Raw genomic sequence first — 22,338 nt, 5'->3', positions numbered from 1 at the left:
AGTCCAGGATCCCACTGCAGGGCAGAGGACAACACTTGCTCAGCACTCTGTCCTCTGCAGAGTGTGACCATATGCAAATCTAGAGGCAAAGGCCAAGTGCAGACAGAGCAATGCTGACGTGAAAGGGTCATGTCCTGCACATGGACAAAGGGAAGCCTCACACACCTACCAAGCAACACTTTTTCCAAGGAAATATCTGTACTTGTTTATAGCAGCCTGTTTGGCACCATGGTCAAGACTTGCAACACAGTTGCTTGAAACCCTTTCAGAAATGAAATAATACAAGTACTTCAACTGTTAAAACCAAGTTTTACAGGCAGAAAACCAGTCAAGCAGCTCCAGCTAAGCTCCTGCCTGTGCTGTCTTAGTGATGTCCCAAGAATACAAATCTCTGTTCCTCTCTGTCATTCACTGTTTGCTTCTTTCAGGTTATTATGACTATATAAATAAATGCCATGCTTTTGGCCATGTCCTCTCACTTCAAAGACAACATTGTCTGAGGATCTGAAGTGTTGCGTGACAAGCAAGAGATAAAAGATAACATCCAGGCAGTTGTGAAGAAGCAATTTCTGACATCAAGAACCCCAGAGGTAAACTAAATTGCAAATAAAAGATTTTTAAAGAATCATTACATTTCTGTCATCAACAGACTGCTCAAATATTGTTATCATGTACCAGCTATTTATCATATCATGCCAGTTCTATATTCATCTATAGTTGCATACCAAAAATATCTCCATTAGCCTGATGAGAAAATGAATTTGAAGCACAAAACATGTCCTGTTTTCAGCAAGTGGGCCACTGGCAGTTCAGAATACTCTTGTAGATTTACAGACAACTTCAAGAAAATAAAAAAGAAAGGTAAGTAAAAAAATTGAGATGTACCTTCACTCTCTAAACATTTAACACCTGGGGATAACACCACTGGTTTCTCCATTCTTAATCCCAGAGGAGCAGCGACCTCTGAAAACAGCAGAATAGCCAGTTCTTACAAGTTAACATTGCTAACTTTGAACTTGCATCCCTACATATCAAAGCAGGAGTATCTGCATGGAGCAGGAGAGACCCAGTGCTTGCAGCCACAGCAAGGACACACAGATCCCAGCCCTCTTAAAACCCATGCAAGAACACAAATGCATTCTCTTCTGCCATGGAACAAGCAAAGACTTCATTGCATCATGTGAAAGAGCTCAGGTCTGACATAAGGCAGTTTACAGTTCCTTCACTGGTGTAGGAGAGCATAAACTACAACAGCTGCAGACTCCCTTGCATAATTTAGCCATCTGCATTGCAGACATCTCATGGAAAATCATCCACAAATTTGGCAGGGAGGCAGGATGACAAAAGCAGCTGTTTCTCCCTATAATCACAGGTATGATTTTGCAATTGTGTTGGTTGCATGTTCACTTAATAGTCACAACAGTCAGAGCAGCCAGGCCATTGCATGATCTCCATGCATAAAAAAACTCCCAAACAAACAAAATGCAAAATGAAACAAAAGAATGGAATCACCTTAGGAAGGATCAGGGGCTCAAAGAATTTTGCACAACCTTTTTCCTCTGAGTACTTACTCCCAACCACACCATTCATCTTCTCACCAGCAGCACTGCACACCCAGGTAAAATTCCAGATACTTAAAGACAACGACATCTCAAGACGATGCTTTCTTATAAGAGGCACATCTTCAACATCTTTAGCATGATACTGAATTCAAATTTCCAACAGCTAGAAACGTGTGCACACACACAAACCCAGACACCCCACTCCCAACAGTGTTTTTAAAGGCAGGTTTGATTTCACCAGGCATTACATTGCTTAGAGACCAGAGACAAGCAAACAGCTTTACGGCTTTACAAAAGACAAAGCCTATGAAAGGTCAGTCTGGAAAAGACTCTGAGGAAGTAGACACACAGAATTAGAAGGAAAACACTTAAGCAGTTTGGATTATTGCAGTCATGCCACGCTGCAGCCGAGGGCAGCGGCTGCATGGGCTGCACAGCTCATCCCAGAGCACTGCAGCGACCCAGCCCTGCCATCAGCACATCTCACTGCCATCACCAGAACTCACAGGGCAGGCAATCTGTGCGTGCAATGAGCTGTGCAAATCCAATCCCAGCACGGGCACACAGAAGAAAGTCTCTGCCTGCTTCCAGGAGCCCTTCAGTGGGAAGGTGTGTGTTGGGGCACAAAATCATTACAAATTGGTCACTCTTTCTCCTGTCTGTGTGACTTGCTGAGGTGGTAGTGACCCAAACCCAGACACCATCTTGTCTTTTCTATGGTCCCAGCATCACTGAAACTGTTCAAGAAAAGAGTCAAAATAGTTTTAGACAGTTGTAGTATGAGTTAAAACTATTTTCTTATTTTTAAAAAAGACAGTTGGATGCATTACATAAATCAGATCAAACTGGGAAGAGAGCGTAACTAAAGGTATCCTCCAGGAATGCTGTCTGCATCCATGGCTGCTCACAGCCTGGCAGAAGGGCCAGCTTTAGCCAGAAACAGCCCTTGGCAGGGGAAGGCTCAGCACAGGGGGGCAAACATGGAGCAGGTCCTGCAGGCTGCCTCCATGGGGTTTAAAAGACAGCAGCCCTGGGGAACTGCACAACACACGCTTCTGCCTTTATTTCTGGTCACACTGGAGCGTATCTTCTTCTGGCTCAGGCTCAGGAGAAAGGGTGACTATTCTCCAAGGCTAACATCAGCCAGAGGCTGCTGTTCCCCAGGGATTCCTGGCAGTCAGGCAGGGAGAGAGATCTCTGCTTTATTTTGCCCTCAGTGTGTGCCCTCTGCTTCTGAGCTCACAGGGGGCCGTGGCTGAGCTGGACTCCTGAAAGCAGCCTTTGAAAAACTACACCCCATCTGCACAGCACAGACTCCAGCACACATCCAGGAACAGCTCTGAAGTTCATCATCATCTTTATGTAAAACAAACTAAAACCAAGAATCACATGGTTCCTTATTTTCAATCCAAAGGTGGTTTCAGCTTCTGGCTATTGGAGATTACACTGCATGTATATACCAAAACTGCAGATTTATACCTTCTCACTCAAGACTGTGCTGCAGCTGGTAGAAATCAGTGTTGGGAGATGATGGTGCCTCCTACCATCCCTCTTGGGAGGGAAAAGAAGTGAAGAAAGGTGGATCAGCTGGCATAGGGAGATATGAATTACACTTCCTACACCAGCTTTGAGGAACATGGCCCCGAGTAGGTGTTGAAAATTAATCTTCCTCTATTGAAATGTGAGACAACAGCATGGTTGCCTTAAGGTGAAACTGTTGAGAGTTTATGAAAAATACCAGCAGAAGGTTTCCTTCTGAATTAAGCCAGAATTATTTCACATCCAAAAAAGATTCCCCCCCTTCTCCATTGCCAGGTGAACAACAACATTTTACCTTGAGGAGAGAAGAGGAGTTGCACTGCTTTCCCCCACACTATCTTACCCCACTATGGAAGACTTTATGCTTTGGATTTAGCAATGAAAATGCCAGAGAACACAGGTGAGATGAAAGAGCTTTGAATGTTCAGTTCACAGAAACAGCATAACCTGCAAGTTTTTTCTTAGGATGCAATTTGCATAAGACATCAGCAAAATGGATGCCATGCAAAGAGATCTTCCTAAGAAAGCTACATCCCAATGAACTCAAGCTCATGCGGCAGGGGGGGTTAAAAGGACTAGTGACATTGAATATTACTGGGAAGATACCTGGAAGAGTCAAGTATCAAGAAGAGACACTATGCAGAATGCACAGTTTTTATCCAAAGTCACAGCAGAAGTGGCTACCAGCTGAGATCTATTCCCCTCTTCAGGAGAAGTGTACTGGCATGGCTGCCAACCATAAGCAGTCAGAACCCCAGAAGACAAAGCTCCACCATCAGCACAATGCCTCAGTGTCCAAGCAATGGATTCATTTATCAGTAACTCAGAAAAATGGCATCACTTGCCAACTCACCATCTGAAAGGGCACAAGGAGCAGACAGGCAGGTAAGCAATCTTTCACTCTAGGTGTCTCTGTTCACTATTTGCCCTTTATAAAAGTTCTCTACCTTTCACAGAATAAAAGTTGAAGCCATAAAGTATTAAGGAAGATAAACCTGACAATGAAAACACCACTGGTAATGACTCAAGTAGCAGAGATACTGTAAGGCACTTTCAAAATGAGAGCTTTGCACAGTATATTGAGCTTATCCAAGCAAGGAAATTAATATATTTTGGAGAAATAAACCTGGAGTCTAATTCTTAAAGCTAATTCCTACTGTTACCCCATCACTGGAGGCAAGCAAAGTAAACCTATAAAAATAAGTTATGCTTCACTCCTATCAGAACCCACCACAAGAGCATTAAGGGCTTATATGTACACTGGGGTCAAGCTTGCCAGGACAGTCACCCAATTCACACACTCAAAGGTGGATTTTTAACAGCTAATACTACCTAAGTCCTCTAAAAGACCCCTGTGAACACCTAAATAACCTACAACAAATAGCCAGAGAATGAGGCCAGTCTCTCTTCAGCTGTCATCTCCCAGCTGCTCCTTGGTGCTCCAGAGCTACTCCTCTGTAACAGGCTGAGTCAGTTGGTAAGGACTCCTTAGGAGAGAGAGAAGGCAACAGTAATGTGAGAAATGAGGCAGCAAATCCCCAAAGAAACTAATGTTCCCTTCACACCACCTGCCACACATTCACATGAAACTTTTTTTTCTGATTAGTACAGCCTTTGCAAATGTCTTCTTTAATAGAGAAAGTAATTGCTCCCAACTGGAGGTGAGCATACAGCAATGCATTTCGAACAAACCTCCCAAATTTCACAATCCCCAAATATCCATTTTGTCTCCTTTCCTTCATCCTTTACTTCTACCCTGCATTCTGCTCAACACCCATGACTCCCACCAAGTTAAGTTATTCAATGTACACCCTTGTGTCCCCAGAACAGCATCGTGCCACAGAGAAGTCAAGCTCCAGCCCAAAGGGAGAGGAGCCCAAAACACCCCATGTTTGCCACTCTCCCTGTTGTGATGCTGAACCAGAGCAAGCCAAGGCTCCTCCCTTTTAGTCCTGGCACGAGCTGTAACCAGGCTGCCACTCATCAGCTCCAGCAGTGATAATCTTGTCTGAGCTCCTGTGCTCACCCAGTGGCAGATGGGGTTTCCTAAACTGGAGGCCAAAAAACCAATGTCTGCCACAAGCCAGGGAACACCAAAGGCAAAACCTACTTCCTTCATGTTAATCAAGACTTTGTAGTGCTCATACACCTTCCATATCTCAATTCCTGCAATATTGGAGCAGCTTGCAGTCTGGCCATGGCTTGCTAGATAAAACTCCCATGCAAGGTGAAATGTTATCTTCACTTCACAGGTTGGAAACCGAGACAAATATTTAGTGACTTGGGTCATGACTGAACAAATCAAAGCAAGGCAAAGAACTAAACTTTTACATCTCCAGGCCAAGGCTACTGCTTTTATCACTGGATCATCCTTTTTTATGACCATATCCTGCTCAAAGAGCACACACTGCTTCAAACAGACAATAATCCCACAAGAACTGTGTGCTCCAGTATCAGAAGACTGACACAAAAGAGACAATGGTATTAGTCATTACTGTCTTCACCCCTTTCATCAGGTATCCTATCAAGTTTTACTGCACAAGATAATTACCAGGATTCTTATACTCTTCACATTCCTATTTATATTAAGTACCACTAAAAACCCATATTGATTTTTATTTTTAGATCCTTGAGAAACATGAGTGGTATTGTCACTAAAAGAAAAATCCATGTCAGGTTCTTAATTTTCCTGGTTTGCTGCCTTTCCAAGAACTACTGCTTTAATGCGTGATTAAACCTCCCTGAAAATAATTTCTGTAATTAGTTTAATGAGACAGGTCACTGCACTGGCAGGTCACCATGCTGAACTGCTTACACTCCCTCAGACTTTTGCTGACATTCAAATACACATAGTATGAAGCAACATCTTATAGACTTCCATGCTTTTAAATAATGAAGAACCAGCCTAAGTCCCAGACCTCCTCTCCCTGAAATCAAGAGTAATCTCAGTGGAAGTAGATTCTGAAGCCAGGAACATACCAATTCCTAACTGGTTTACAAGAAGAATGTATCTGCTCCAGAAGCCTGCCAGGAATGTTCAGCTGAGAAGTACTTACATACAATGCACAGAAAGTTGGCACAATTTATCATACATTCCATTAAAAATACACTAAGGCAACATTAAAATTAGGAGCCTATGGGACACAGACAGTCAGGAAACAAGATTCTGAAATTGAAGCAGATCTTTTCTCTTCAACAATCTGTCCAGACTCTTAAACAGCAACATTCATCATCCGAGTGCCCTTACAGAACAATTCAGTTTTCGGTGATGTGGGCACTGCAACAGCCCACCCTGACATCTGCACTGCTCCAGCAAAATCCCACCAGAGACAGGCACTGCCTGTGACCCACAAAACAGTCCAGAAAGTTTGACTCGTTCAAAGCTTTCTCTAAGAACTCTGAAACAAGAACATTTTCACAGGGTCTGGCATGAACAGGACTGAGCGCACAGCAAGCACCCTGACACATAAATGTCTCTCTGTGTAGCCTCCTATGGGCTAGTATATGTACCTGCATCATGGGGACACGGCATCTGACCAGATTCCAGATGCACAACCTGCCAGTAATTCACACACTACAACCTCTCAGTAATCCAGACCTGCACAGGTGCACCAAAACCAGCTTCCCAGCTACCCACTGTCTGCCTTTGTCCCTGAGGCTCTACATCTGAAGGCAGATGACAAAGGCTCTCCCTGTAGCCACTGAACACAACCAACATTTTACTCTGAAAATCACAAATGCCACATATGACAGGGACAAATGAAAATTAAAGGATGCTTCCATCCCCATTCAGTGCTGCTGGATGTTTGGATAACTGACAAGCCTTTAACCTCTTCTGGAATGACTGCTTTGGTTGACATTTAAAAAAAACATCTTTCATTGAATCATGAATTAGCATGGAAAAACTTTATTTATTTATAAATAATTTAATTTCTTTATTTATCACAGGCTGCCAATGTTAGGCTGCTGCTGACCTGTGCTAGAAAGGCCATTTTTTTCAGGCTGCAGAGTAGATTATTCTTCAGCCTTTTCAACTTGTGGCCTTTCTGTTGATGCTGCCAACAGATATCCCAATTAGAGCTCACAGCAACACAGCTTGCTTTCAAAAGGAATCAGGGGGGATCTGAAAGGGAAACTTATTTATTTATAGTTGCAAAACATGGTTTGAAAAAAATAGATCTGATTTTGTGCACACATTTTGGGTTCACTTTGCTTCATATTTAAAGTGAGCAATGGATTCCTACATCCCAATCTCACCACATGCAGCTGTAAGAAACAAAAACAAGACCACTGAAACCAGTGATGGTGCACTGGCAGGAGAGAGCCAAGTTCACTACTTGGTTAGAAGCTGAGGCCTTCTTGTACTGGGCTAATTGGTTGGGATTCTTAATAATGAGTTCACAAAGTCGCTTAAAACCTTGGGGTTAAATGCACTGGAGGGAGGAGGGAAGGAGCAAAGGGTGTGAAAAGCTGTTTTTCAAAGCCAAATTAATAAAACCACTCCCTGTGCAATTAAAAACCTAAACAGCTGAATAGCTGACTTTGGAAAGCAGCAACTGCATAATTTATCGCCTTGGTTTATAAAGGGAGAGAAAAATATCCGAAGACAGGAAGGAATTTCATGGACATTTCAACAACACATGAAAATTGTGGTGCACTTTATCATTTCAAGGTTTCTTTCTGCACTCCCTTCCACTGGGAGGAAGCAAGCAAAGGTCTGTTAGGCTGCATTTCCCCTTCTATCCCTCTTTATCAATGGAGGAAAAACCATAATAGCTCCAATATCCTACTAAGGATATTGACATTTTTTCTAACCTTAAGTCCTGCAATCAGCTTATATAGTCTCTGAAGGAGCCCTGTGAAGAGGACTGGGAAGAAGACAGATTTAACCTGAATTTAAGTTTACATGGAAGAGATGTTGCAGGAAAACATTTTAATAGTTTAATCCTTTAAAAACCAAATGCACACTGACACTAACAGTACAGCCTAAGCACTTTTCTTCTCCTCTGTTACCTCTGGCATCAGTACTGGATCACAGCCTTTGCTCTGGCTGATGGGGTATGAGAGAGGGCAAAGCAGCCCCAGGAAAACATCAGGGGTGACTGACTACAACCACCAGGCAGCATCAGAGACTCCTCAGATCCTTGCTTGCTGAAGGTACAGGGGGAGGCTACAGCTCACAGCGACACCAGGACATTATTCTGCATGAGGCTGCAAGAACAGGCATCCTTTAAAACATTAGCAGTGTCACTTGTGTTAGCAAAACATAATGAAAAGTAACTCCTGTGTGTGAACAGCAGACACTTCCAGAAACCACTTCTGAGTTGACTTGAATTTTAATCCTGGACTTTAAACACCTTCCAGTGGCATTTGAATTGACTCATCAGTGACTTGGTTGGGTTTATTTTGTGACTGAGACGTGATTTGGAGAAAAATGCTGAGGAAAATGTAGAAAGGATACATGTGTAGGGGGTCTATTCCTGCAACAAAACAGAGTCAGAAAAACCGCAATCCTCACTAATTTGGCAAATATTTTGGACAGAAGTATTTTGAAAATTGCATTGGACTCAACAAACAGTTTGATGAGGAAACTGAAAACACAAACAGGGGTTTTTTTTCTGATCAAGCGACTCAGGAGCATTTTAAGTCCCAGTGAGTCCCCATGACACTAAAGCATTTAACAACACTTGACTGGCAGCATAACCCATATTTAGAGACATTCAGAAGCCAGCTGTCATCTTGGGCATTTAAATAAATCGATCAGCTGTAGGCACAGATATCAAGAAGCACATACAGACATGGAGTCTTTATTCTCATTGCTAGCAGAAGCTTATCATAAGCAGCAACGGTGCCTTTAGTTATGTTATAGTACAGAAATAACTTTGGTTGGTGCAATAAATCCTTTGTTCTAGACTCAGAAACAGGCCTGTTAACATAACTCCTATCTCATGTTACCAAATACCATCAATCCCAGTAAAAACACCAAATCTCTGGGAGAGGGCCCTTCCTTTGCTCTTCTGTACAGCGCAGGAGAACCCAGTTTTTGGGTCTGGATATATGCAGGACAACACTAAGCTCATCACTAGAAATTATGACATTTCAGCAAAATACTTAAGTAAGGAGCACAACACTGCACACCCTTCACAGATGGCTGGGGAGGAGAGTGCCTTCAGAGCCTGACTGGCTGGGTCACCGTTTACCTATGCTAAATATTCCCATTTATTGAACATCCTCTTAAGGGCTTTACAAAGGAGTTTCAGAAGGTTAGAAATCCTGCCCTGTGTCCCCAGTGACCTGTGAAAAGAAAGCAGGATGAACTCACCCTGCCTACTCACACACACTCACCCACATTGCCCAGGGCCAGCAGTAATGACCTGCAGCAGCACATCTTCTGTTTAATGGTTGTGATAAATTACTGCACAGAAGGTATGGTGTCTCTGATCCCAAGAGGTGCAAGTTGCCTGCTGCAGATCTTCCTGATGTGTTTAAAACACACTAGCTGCTCTCCTTGAACTTAGTTATGCTAGGCAGCACTTAAACTGCTGCCATGTCTGTGGCTGGGCTAGTAAGTGCAACTGATTGTAAATAATTACAGCGTGGTCCTCAGGGATGATCATTAATAGCCACAGGCATGGAGACCCAACTGGCCACATCCATCACAGTGCCTAATGGTGCAGCTCACAGGTATTTACTTGGGATGTGTTTGGTTCAGCTGTATCTTCAGCACTGGGCAGGGGCCAGATAAAAACTCCACACATCTTTCATACTACACTCTATTAATGAATATGCAATTAAAGCATGACTGAAATAATTCTCTTCTAGTAAAACAGCTCCACATGTATGTGTGATGGCTTGGGTTGGGACAGAGTTCATTTTCTTCACAGTAGCTGGTACTGAGCCATGGGTTGGATTTGTGCTGGGAACAGTGTCAGTAACTCAGGGATGTTTTAGCTATGGATGAGCTTACAAAACCCAGACCTCTTCTGCTCCTCCTCTCATCCCAACACAAGAAGGCTGGGGGTGCACAAGAAGATGTGAGGGGACACAGTCAGGACAGCTGACCCCAAGAGACCACAGGGATATCCCAGACCATATGGTGTCATGCTGAGCACATAGAACTGGGGATGGGGGGACATTTGGAGTGATGGAGTTTGTCTTCACAAGTCAGCATTATGTGTGATAAAGCTCTGCTCTCCTGGGAATGGTCAAGACCTGCCAGTCAATGCAAAGTACTGAACAAATTCCTTGTTTTGGTTTGCCTATACATGGCTTTTGCTTTTCTTATTAAACTATCTTTATCCCACAAACCCATGAGTTGTCTTGGCTTTACCTTTCAAACTCTCCCCCATCCCACCATGACAGAGCAGCTGTGTGGGGCTGAGCTGTGGCTGAGGCTAAACCACAACAGAAAAACTCCAAGTCACGTGTATGCTGTGTGGTGACACAGGAGTTTAAGTACTTGCTAATTCCAGGCCAGTGCTGAAATCCCCTCGATTATTCTTAGTTACACAGAGGTATATCCTGTGTTATGAGCCTATTTTATAGATGTCTCAACTTTTTATTTTTATTAATACATAATTCTGAGAAAAAAACTTCCTCAGCCAGAGCTACCAAGGTTAACACAAGTGAAGACACTCACTGGCTTTACTTCTTTTACTGGAATCATTTATCTCCTAATGTTCATAAGGTGACACAATTAGCACATTTAAGAAGTGTTAAGAGAAGAGCTTTAATCATGGAGATAACTGTTTATGATAGTTGTTTCTCATTAATTAGTTTGCAAGCCTCATACTCTCTGCTGAGGATACCGAGAGAGGATTCTTACCAACACAGATCTTTTACACATGAAGGAGAAGGATTCTGCAGGTAGGCATACCATTACCACCTGAATGTAAATAAAATGCCCCAAATATTCAAGGTGCATTTAAAATGGAGTTGTTCTGGCAAGGAACACTTCTTATCCTAATTCTGAGCAGCAGGGAAATGCTATCAGAAGATTGTGACAGCCCAATTAAGGCATTTGATTTACTTTTAAAACAGCATTTGCCAAGTACTGCTCATTAAGTGCAGAATGCCCCTTAGTAGAAAACGTACCTGTCTGGAAGCACCCCTATTCTCAAAATAGGTAATGCAATATTGTTACTCCCAAAACTGTGTTATCTGTGTTTGTGAAAATACTAAAAAAAGCCACTAAAAGATGAACAGAATCCTACTGAGATTTAAAACTAACTTGAACTTACTACAAAATTTGATTGCAGTTGTATGTATTAATATATTTTTAACCTGGTTTCCTAAAGGAATAAGTTTTGCAGGGCCAGCTGTTGATTTCTTCTTCCTCTTCCTCCTCCTGAATACATGACCGGACTCCTTTGCCCATTTACAAACCCAAAAAAAGGCAAAGCTTTAAAGTACTACTAAATATCTGTGAGCATGTTGAGAGACAGGAGACCCTTCTCCCATGCCATTGTGCAGAGACAGGGAAAGGAGGGAAATGCAGGAACTGCATTTGTGCCTGGCAGCAGCTGCTCAGCAGGCACACAGCTGCCGAGGAGCAGCAGCCCATGCTGCCACTTGCACACCAGGGTGCAGGGAAATCTGGGCAGGAAGGATTTGGGTAACGAAGGATAACTCCTGAGCAACCAGGCCTCATCAGTTCTGCTGCTTGTGTTCTGGGTTTCAGACCAGGAGCTCATCTCCGGTCCCACTTTCATTAGTAGAAATAATCCAGTGACAAAACAGCAGTCAGTCCCCTGCTTCAGTGGACCAAATTCTTAGACATTGCATCAGGCAGAGGAAATTCATTATGGTATGCTTTTCAAATGAGTCTTATGAGCAGACCTTCAAAAAAGGCATTTTGGAGCTAAATCCTGCTGGCTTAAAGGGAAGCAGGATTTCAGCCTCTGTGCCAAGGCCCTCAGCTGTGAGCACACAGTCTGCCTCCAGAGTGCTAACCTTTAAATCTATGCCCTTGCAAATGAACATCTCACCCAAGTATTGCTGCCAGCACAGCAGCAAGAGGAGACAGAAGCTGTGTGTCACACAGCGTAGCAGATTCAAGCCTGAACTGTCCATCACAGACACAAACAATTGGAAGAACCAGGTATGTAGCTGAAACAAGTTATATCCACAGTGAACTAAGAGGTTAATGAACTCTTCTCTTCCTCCCAATAGCATACAGGAGTGCAGTGTGGCTGGGACAGCTTCCTGAAGGCAACCCACTGCATTTTATTTGTCAAGCAAAAACCTCAAGGCATGAAAAAGATCAGTTCAATGCATTTGCAGCAGAACAATAAGTAGTATCACCATCAACTCTGCATTAGTTATCAAAAGTCCTGGGGTCTTTCTAAACTTAGGCCTAGTTTTGGCATAGTTCAGCACAATATATAATGACAATCACTCCTTACACTGCCAGAGAACTGCAGCAGAGGAGTGAAAATGCTCAAAATGACATAGCTGAAGCCATGGACAAGAACCCAGGAGCTCAGGGTTCTCAAGTTGTTCAATCAACCAGAGTTCTGCTTTGAAAGCAAACAATACTGAAGGGAAGATGAAAATGAAAAATCATGCTGTTAAGTGATGGGTACCCAGACTATTTAAGCATCATTACACTCCTCAGTTATGTTTTGACTCAGCCTACAAAGTGTCCCTCTTCCAGAGGCACATCTTCATCCTAAATGTGAAGTCAGCAACTTCACAAACATTTCATGCCCTGGGTATTTAACAATCATCACAAACAAGAAAAGCCTGGATTTTTGAGTTCATGGTTCTGTGAAACTTTCATGGAAAAACATCACTGATTTCATTAGCAAGCATTTGGCTCAAGGTACAGAAGAGAAAACAAACTCACATGGTGCATGGAACATCACTAGCACAGATGAATGATCTTTTATAAACTTGTCGAAGTCCTCATCAGTCAGGTGATAAACCACATTTTCTTCATCTGCCCAGGGAGTCTCTGGAGCTTGTGGCTGAGGTGCCTGTGGGCTGCAAGACAAACAGACACAGCTTAAAGGCAGCTCTCTGGTGCTAAACAGGCATCTTGGCAAGTCAAACTGTAAGGAACCACTTTGTGCAGATGTTCACTCATGTCTGACACACCAACCCTACTGAACAGCTTCCATAATTTTACCTATTCAGAACTCACAGGCACTGAAACACAGATAAACCTGGATGAGGAACAAAAAAAATCTGCAAGAAGCTCCTGAGGAGAGATCAGCAATGGAAGGGGATGGAGCGAGGAGATAACCAGACTGCTTGGTTATTACATTATAGAAATCAAATGCATTTTCTATTACTCTTTTACCCTCCTCAGCAGGATGCTCCCTTTCTCACAGCATTCCCACTTTGTAGTTCACAGGAGTCATTGCAAATGAAAGAAAAAAGCAGTGAGCAGAAACAGCCAATTTAACCCGTCACCTTGGATACTGACAGCGTGATTAGGGCTGGCAGAGAAAGGAGGAGCAGTGTTGGGACCAGGAGCCAGCCACACACACCACTTCCCCAGGAATACATGGCTTTACCCTGAACAGCCCTTGTGAGCCACAGAATCGTTATGCCCTCACTGCAGAGGGCTTGCAGGCCTAACTCAGCAGAGATATTCAGCTGCATGCTTCACCAAGAAGGCAAGTGATGTGTTCTACCAACTTCACTATGACTGCACCTGAGTTCAACTGTCTGATGGGCCAGAGCAACAGAGACTGCTCAAAGACACAGTGGCAAGTCTGGAAACTGAAGCTAAGCTCCTCTGGAGCTCATCATTCCAATAAACAATTGTTGTTGGCTTTTATTAATGTACACTAAAGAGAGATTTTGGCATCTGTGAACTAAACTATGCTAATTGACGTTTTATTTATTAAAGCAGTGTTCACAGAAAAGACACCCAAACATATGAACACTGGGAGCCAGACTTTGAAGCTATTTTTCATCAGCTGCAGTAATGAGTTCCAAACACCCCCCAAAATTCCCCAAATTCTTTGGCAAAGTACAGGTCTGGATGTGACCCCATCTCTACTGAAAGCAGTTTTACTATTTCTGATTAAAACATACTATTGTGTTATCTGCCTGGAACAAGGAATGGCAAACAGATGATAACTCGTTTATCCTGCCTTACTCATTTCTAGGCTGAAAGCCTAGTTTGATAAAAAAAAAATAGTAGAGATACACAGATTCAGATAGCAAATTCTGTTGATGCAAGCAATGGGTGTGATCCAAGAATATTAAGCAATCCATGCAGAACTGTGATGCACACCTCTGCTGCTGCTTGTGTGATAAACCAAGAAGCAAACAGCAAAGTAAAAAGGTTGGAGCTGTACCTGGCCAGGCAGCCCAGAGAGCAATAATCTCCAGGTATCCTGGCAGACACCAGCATCCAGCAAACACCATGACACACAGTGGATGTGGGAGCTGGGTTGAGCAGGCAGAGCATGATGAACACGGACACAGTGCGTGCAAAGCACTGGCACAATGTGGTGTTTAGCAGGGCCTGGCATGACCTATTTCAGTCAGGAATTAGTAAAGCAGGGCACGGGATGTTTATTCAAATGGTAAATTCATAATTTAAAATACTGAGCATGCTAATGAGCCTACACAGGAGGTGGTAATAAACACCTCAAGGCCTGGAGAGAGCACCAAGCAAAATTTAAGGTATCATTTAACACTGAGACAAGGCACACCCAACACCTGATTAGGATGACAGAAGTCCAGAAGAGTTATCAAAAGCCAATTCGATTGAGAGCACAGAACAAGTTCTTGATTTAATGGAGTAGTTGATACTAAGGAAGGGCCTGAGGGGAATCTATAAAAACAGCAAGACAAACTAAGCAGCTATTGAAGGCAGCAAGAAGCTGCTGGGCTTGCCTACCACTCAGGCTGAGATAGCTGTGTATCAGATTTAACAAAAAAGGAGTATGTACAAGATAGCATCTCTACTGTGCTGGATTAAGGTCGTATGATGGTTCATCTCTATCATCTCATGAAAACATCTGAATCTCCATAACACAGTGGCCAGTGCTTATTATGAAGATAAAGATGAAGTATCTGTAAGACTGATTAAGTGTGCATTAGCACACTTCAGCATAAGAAAGAAGCACTTCTAATAAGTAGTTAAAAATAAAAAATAAAAAAAAAAAGAGGTGTTGGAGCCCTCTAAACTATCAGTTCTTGTCCTAAGAGGAAAAAGCATGGACAATTATTTAAATAATTCTATATTTCATTAAGTTATATCATGTTCTCCCTGCCAAATGAGCCTAAGATCACTTATTTTCAGCACTTTACCAGTAATATTTAGAGGGGGGAAAAAAAAAGGAAAGTGAGAGAAAACAGCTGCTTTTCTGCAGCATGTACTTATTGTCCACATAAAATGGGCCATTTCATACATCTCAATGTCTATTGGATTTGCTTTCAAGACTCTACAATGACAGCACATGCATGCACAGTATAAAAATGCATTGGCATGCCCTGCCACAGGCCTGGCATGCCCTGGTCCTTGGAGTATCTTTTGTACAAAAGCAACCTTTCAATATTTTAATATTATGCTATTCTGAGAGCCAGTACACCCTGCAGCTATCTCACTGCACTTCTTGGCTTTCCTTAAGCCCTTGCCATACCTGACTATCTGTACTGCAGATTCCTCAGAATAGTATAGTATTATGTATGTAGCATGCTTACCCTATATGTGGTTTTATTAATAATTTATCATAATTTAAGCGTCAATTACTGGCAAAATGTAAGTACACATAACTACTAAATGTGGTTTCCTTAAAAGTTGTACTTATTACACAAAACAGGCACAAGGCTACTGCTCAGATCCTCTTTTGGGCAACTAATAAGCATGCACTAAGTGAGGACAAACAGCTGTCTTTAGCTCTGGACTGCTGAAGTATCAGCCAGAGTCCACAGTGGCTTGTTAGCAGAGATTATCATTGGAAAGAGCTTGCAGCTGTTCTGCTTTGCCTCCAGTAGCTGTGTTCACTTGCTGTCACAGCACTGATATAAAGGTACTGCATATTGCAGGGATTATCTGGATATTATGTGGGCAGACAGAGGAAAAAAACACCCCAAACAGCTAATGTTTCCCATATGGTAGCCAAGAGATAACCACATCCTTGCAGAATTGAAAAGCATAACAAAGTGCAGGTGATGAAGCCATATCCTTGCTCCAAGGGCTGATCATCTCCTTGGAGTTGCTGGAGCTCCCATCTTGATCACTCACATCTGAAGGCTTAATTGACTACAGGAGGCTTAATGACTCTGGCTGAATCCCTCCTGTTTGAGCCACTGGGCAGTACTTGCTTGCAGTGTTTGTAGCTCCTGATGCTAACAGGATGCTGCTCTCACTTCATTTGGGGGTTCCATATCCTGAAGCACTCAGCCTACATGAACATCCCCAGCACAGCCCCACTGTACAGCAACATACATTTATTCTGAGCCAATTTTGCTAAGCTCTGCTATTACAATAAATAGCTTGCAACAGTCTGTTCTTTCCCATGTGTTTGTTTCCTTTCATTAGCTTCATTTCAGTATTGTTTCCACGACTGCAGCTAACAAGAGAGGGTTACAAAGAAGACACCATGCCCAAGAGCCTGGGCTCACTGCAAATGGGACTTCTCCATCACCAGATTATCTCAGCTCTCTCCAGCTGCCCCATCAGCTCCACTGACCATGTGGGGAATTGCAGCAGTTGAAGAGCAGCTATACACACACACACACTTTTCCTGTGTGTCTCTGAACTGCTAGTCCCATAGGCTCATCCAGCCCCCAAAATGTTTACGACTGCAAATAGCTCTCTTTAGGTAGAACAAAGTGCTCTCTACACTTCTACGTCATGACAGCAAACAGAGATGTTGTAAAAATGACTTCTATCCAGGGTGCCTTGATCTTCATTTTGTTGCTGCAAGACACTTTAAGGGCTTCAGCTAAAGGCTGATGAACCAACAAGAACTGCACAATTGGTAAATACATTTTTAATAACACAACAGAAGTCAAACCTTTTGAAAGTTCAAGCACCCAAGATCACTGGAAATTTAAACTGGCATTTTTAACGAAGCTGAGATCTGTGTATCTGCATTTATTTTGGTCCACAGTCAGTCTCCTATTACAGACAAAATGCAGCAGTGAAATGCGAGGCATGCATGCTAAAAACCAAACATTAGTCAATCTCTGTATGAGTTTAGCTGATCTCAGCGGAGTAGTTTTGTTTGCTCTTTTGAGCAGAGGGAAGGAGAGAGAGAGATGCCTGTTCCTAAACCATTACATTCTGTAAATAATGAAGAGTACATAAAAGGTGCAGTGCATGAAGTTCAATGCCTTACTTTTTCAGCCACTCTGCGATATCTGCTGCAGTAGCACCAAAGTTCTCAAAGTTGAACAGGAACTTTCCTTTCCTGTTAAAGCAACAAAACAAGGTTCAGTCCTTGCTCTAAAAGATAAAAACACACAATTATATAGGACTGCATGATTTCTAAAATAGTAGCAAAATATAACCAACTCAAAATAGCAGATTGTAGGATATCCCCGGACATTGAATTCTTCCTTTATCCTTTCAAATTCAGCTGAGTAAACATTCATCCCCGCAAGAACCTGGAAAAACAGAGCATAATCTTACTGATTCTGATACAATACAGAAGAACATCACACCATTTGTTCGAAGATTTAAGTAAAACCCACTTCAATCTGGGCAGATTCTGATTCCATTCATATGGCTGTCAAGCAAGGGGGTCTCTGTAAAAGGCACTGAAGTTTTTCTGAATTTTTGCAAAGGGGAACAGAAAAATACTTGAGTCTAATCTAGAGAAAACTCACACCAGTCACCACATCACCTCCTCACTGCTCTGGAAGCATCTCTGCTTCTTTTTATTCACTCAGTACCAAATTACTAAAGGGAATTACTTGTGCTGTTCTTTGTGCATTTGGATTTTAAGCTACAACTAGAATTTTTACTCCTCTGTAAGTAGAAAAAAGAGAGCTCTTAGTTAATATCCAAACACTAAAAACAGGACACCACAAATTCTACGCTCAGCTCTCTAGTTTTCATTCCAGCAACGAACTTGTCTATGTCTAACCAACTTATCAATGTCTATCCAACCACAAGCACTGCCATTATCCCAGTTCAAAAATGCACTTACTGAATGGCAAGGGGAAATCAGCATGACTTTGATGTGAAAATAAAATGTGCCCTATTTCCCAGAGCTCAGGAAATGGCACATGGCATTTATATACTTTAAATACGTTAACTTAGGTAGGGCAGGGTATAATGAGAGTTAAGAATTAACCTTGTCCTGCATTCAAAAGAGAGGCACAGAAGCATAGCAGCTTTTCAGACTAGCAGATAAAACTCTCTCCTTTCCCCTATGCCAACCCATCCTCCATCTCAAGAGTCCTTGAGCTTCAGGTTCAGGGCTCCTGTGACTTACACTGTGCCTGTCCAAATGTCTTCCAAATATTTCTGACATGAAAACTGGAAGATGGGATTGATTCCAAGTTTTTGTGGGTGTGCAATTCACACAGAGGTCATTCTGCTATCAAACCTGGACCCAGCAAGTTGCTGAGATACCACTTCCTGATTAACTTAGTTTAATGGCATTGATGGCTTAAATCATTTTAACAGCAGGGTCTTAATTCAACCCCCTTCTCCTTCACTCTCCAAAAACAGGATTTTCTCCTTCTACCTGAAATACCACATCAGAATTTAGTACCACATTCCTGACTGCAGCAAACTGCACAGACCAACCAAATGCGCTCAGAGCCAGCATGAAATAAATCTTAAAGCAGAAAATCCTCATTTGAAGGTCAACCGTTCCTAAGAATGTGCTGGAAAGTCACAAGAAGATACTTTGTTTTCCCTTCCCTATCCTAAGAAAGGATAAATTGAACAGAGGAGAGTACAAAAGTAAGGTTTATACTTGCTGGCATAGTCTTCCACTCTGAATTTTCCTTGTAGTTCAAACAACCAGATTGACTTAATTCATATGACATTACCTAGACTCAATTCTCCTCTCTCCTCATCCTCCATGTCACCACCTGAAGGCAGGTAAATGCAACAGGATCAAGATAGAATGGTTGCTTTTTATAAAGCAAGAACTAATTTTATTAACTAATTCTCTAATTAACACCAGCCTAGCAGATTCCACATTTGCTGTGAACTTTCAGAGGATTTCCTAGGATTTAAATGGGCACTCCTGGCCATTTCAGACAATTTCACAATGTCCATCCAATGGTGATTGATAAAAGTCAATAACTTGGATTCATTCTGCTGTTCATGACATATATGAAGCATATTTAGCAAAAAGCTTATTACAATGAGATGCTTTAATGACAAGAGTAACAGCTTTAGCTGGCCAATAATCACAGAATTATGAACTTTAAAGCTGCCAGAGACCATCAAAACACATCTCCTGCTCAAAGCCAGGGTCCTCCTGCCAGTTGTTTGGCAAATTTCCTTTTAGCAAATGACTGAATGACCCCCAAATTCAATTTAGGTCTTGTAATAGCCATTGCAGGAACAAAGATCAGTTTATTCCTTTCACCTCTGCAGTGACACTTGACATACTTCAACACTTATCCACTCTCCAACAAGCTACCTGTAATCTAAGCCAACTGTGAACCTTTCCTAGCTGCCCAAGAATTTGGAGCCTGTGACCCCCTACCTTGACTCTCAGCTTTCTTGATGAGATTTCTCCAAAACTGGAACCTTGTAGAACCAAAAATTTTTTAAAAGAAAAAACAAACAAACAAACAAAATAAAAACTAACAAGCACCAAAAGAGGAAAGCACTTCAGCATATTCTGCAGTTGGTCTTTACTGAGCAGAACATTCTGATACACTCAGTTCACGGGCATTACAGAAATGATAAATGTTTTGCTAATAATCCAGTTTTCCCCTGCTCTGGGGCCATAGTGACAGTCACTCACTAGAGCCCAGCCAACCCTCTAACCACAGGCATCTTTCCTGCCAAGGATAAAATAAGTCCACGCCTGATTTGGAGCACTTTTTTCCTTCTGCACTGGGTGCAATGGAATTGTAAGGTACAAACATAATATAAACTAAAAATGCCACCCTGCCTTCCTCTCAGTAATAGCACTGGGACAAGAAACAACCAGTCCCAAGGGAACACAGCAACAGGTACAGTTCACCCTTTCATTTCTATGACCTCTTCAATAGGCAATACTGTACTTAATTTTCCTGCTATAGAACAGCAATAATCACTTTTGAGCCTGGCACATCCTCACAGCTAATAATGACAGGTCAGATTAAAAGGCCAAACCTTCAGCTCATCCAAACAGCTCATAAACTTTGCAGCAAAGTCTGATCTGGAGGTCAACATCACTCTAAGGTGCTACATGAATAATTTCCGATGGGTACAGCACAGTTAACTTTAGAAATGGTGAGCTGTGTATGCATCCCACTCAGGAAGCTAATTGGGTCAAATTTTGACAAACAGACTGATTTTTTGTGAAAAGCATGGGTGGCAGTGGCATAGCTGGACTCTCCTCTGAACTGATCCTGCACTACAACACTCCACTGCAAAAAACTGTGTCTCAGCTCTGTCACTCAGCTGTGCAGGATGAGCCCGGATCCGTAGAAATTATTTCCAAGTGAGGAAGGAAATACTCAAACCAGAATAGATCTAGAGTTTAAATTCTCTGAATTTAATAAATGCACATGGACAAGGAAGTGATAACTGCAGGAGGACAGAGTGCTCTGCAGCATGCCTTCTCTCTGGCACTGTCTCTGTAGGTTAGGCTTTACATTCCTAATCCCTCTCACCCCACTCCCCACAATGTACTCCCATGCAGGGCAGGAGTGCCTCCCCAAAGGCTGCAGCACTGAGCTGCTCCTCTGAGGGGAGACGGCCTTAGAGTGCTGCCTGGCTGGACAAAAACACTCCTGAAAATATCTTTTAAGGCTTGTGCCATGTCCTAAATAAATAATCAGAATAACTCCCACTCATTTCAGCCCTAAGCAAACAAGGATTTGGAGAAAACACTTTTGAAAACAGCAACTTTGGAGAATGTTAGGCAGTCTGACAGCTCTAGATGGTCATGAGAAGCAATGGCCACAGCTGCCCTGGCAATGAACTACAGTGCTTCATCTCTCGCTCACAAGGAAACCTGTAAACACAACACTGGATGATCCAACAGGTAAGACCAGACCAAATCCTCCCAGAGCCATGAAGCAACAATGCTATTTCTTTGTCCTTTATGTACTACTGGCATCATATAAATCATACATTAAGCACATTATAAAACCTCAACTAGACAAGTGCCTTTGACTTGCTTACAGAGATCAATACACCTTAGAGGTACAAAGGGGTAACTGAATTACTGTGAATGCTGTACTCTTTTAGAGCCAAAATTAACTTTCATACCAATGTGACACCACAGCTAACTTTGACAGAGCTACAGTTACATGTAAGATTCTACTAATGCTGAGTGGGCTGGAGGGTGACCAGAGACTGGAGGGGGATTTCCTTCCCATAACACTGTGATTCTCCACTAAAAATGTGTATTAACACCTGCAATAAGGGCATCCATCCCTGACCCTGCTATGAAACATCAGGCCAAAAAGATGATCAAACCCATTAAGGCAAACTTTCCTTTCTTAAATGAAATGAGCCCCAAAGGCCTACAAACTCACAAATTAGAGACTAAATGTAAATCTACATAGTGTCAGAGCCTGTATTATGGAAAAACCTGCAGTGGATCTTTAGGGCAAGGGAGTTTACATCTCATAGTCTAAAGTTTTAGAAGAATAAAAACCAAGACAGAATCCTGAAGAGATCTGGAACAAAGTCATTTATTTCTGTTCTGTTTCAGTTTGCTTAAAAATTGATAATTTTGTTTTTGATAAATATTTGTCAGTTTATATACTTTTAAAAATAGTGTTAAAATGATTTTTGAAATGTCATATAAATCTCATTGTCTCACTTACATATTTACCCTTGAGTTCTGTGGCTGCCTGCTGATAAGATGGCATCATTCTCTTACAAACACCACACCCTGATAAAAAACAAATTGTGTAAGTAATATGACAACAACTCTATTCAGTCTCTTCTACAGTATCTATGTTCCAAAGCATATGAAGTAATATTCTATATTAAAAAACTTAAAAATTCTTTATCAGCTTCACTAAATCATTATTAGATTATTAGTTTCCAAAGATGCTACTTGTTACAAGCCTCTATCTTTGCACATTTTTCATGCTCTTCATTTTAATATTCATTTCTCATCCTAGTATGAAG

General features: G+C 42.1%; 1 protein-coding gene across 2 annotated transcripts in view; it reads right to left on the bottom strand.

Moving 5' to 3' along the window:
• Positions 1 to 22,338, bottom strand: part of PDIA5 (protein disulfide isomerase family A member 5) — a 97,183-nt gene that overhangs the window by 34,796 nt on the left and 40,049 nt on the right. For both annotated transcript variants that reach the window (XM_033065047.2, XM_033065046.1), the window contains exons 8-11: positions 22,029 to 22,096; positions 17,587 to 17,678; positions 17,411 to 17,482; positions 12,949 to 13,085 (exon numbers count right to left, since the gene is read on the bottom strand). In XM_033065047.2, coding sequence (XP_032920938.1) covers positions 12,949 to 13,085; positions 17,411 to 17,482; positions 17,587 to 17,678; positions 22,029 to 22,096 — 369 coding nt within the window. The remainder of the gene's footprint in view (positions 1 to 12,948; positions 13,086 to 17,410; positions 17,483 to 17,586; positions 17,679 to 22,028; positions 22,097 to 22,338) is intronic.

Source organism: Catharus ustulatus, chromosome 7, assembly GCF_009819885.2.
Source record: "Catharus ustulatus isolate bCatUst1 chromosome 7, bCatUst1.pri.v2, whole genome shotgun sequence".
Lineage (NCBI taxonomy): Eukaryota > Metazoa > Chordata > Aves > Passeriformes > Turdidae > Catharus > Catharus ustulatus.
This window is presented reverse-complemented; position numbering and strand designations above follow the sequence as displayed.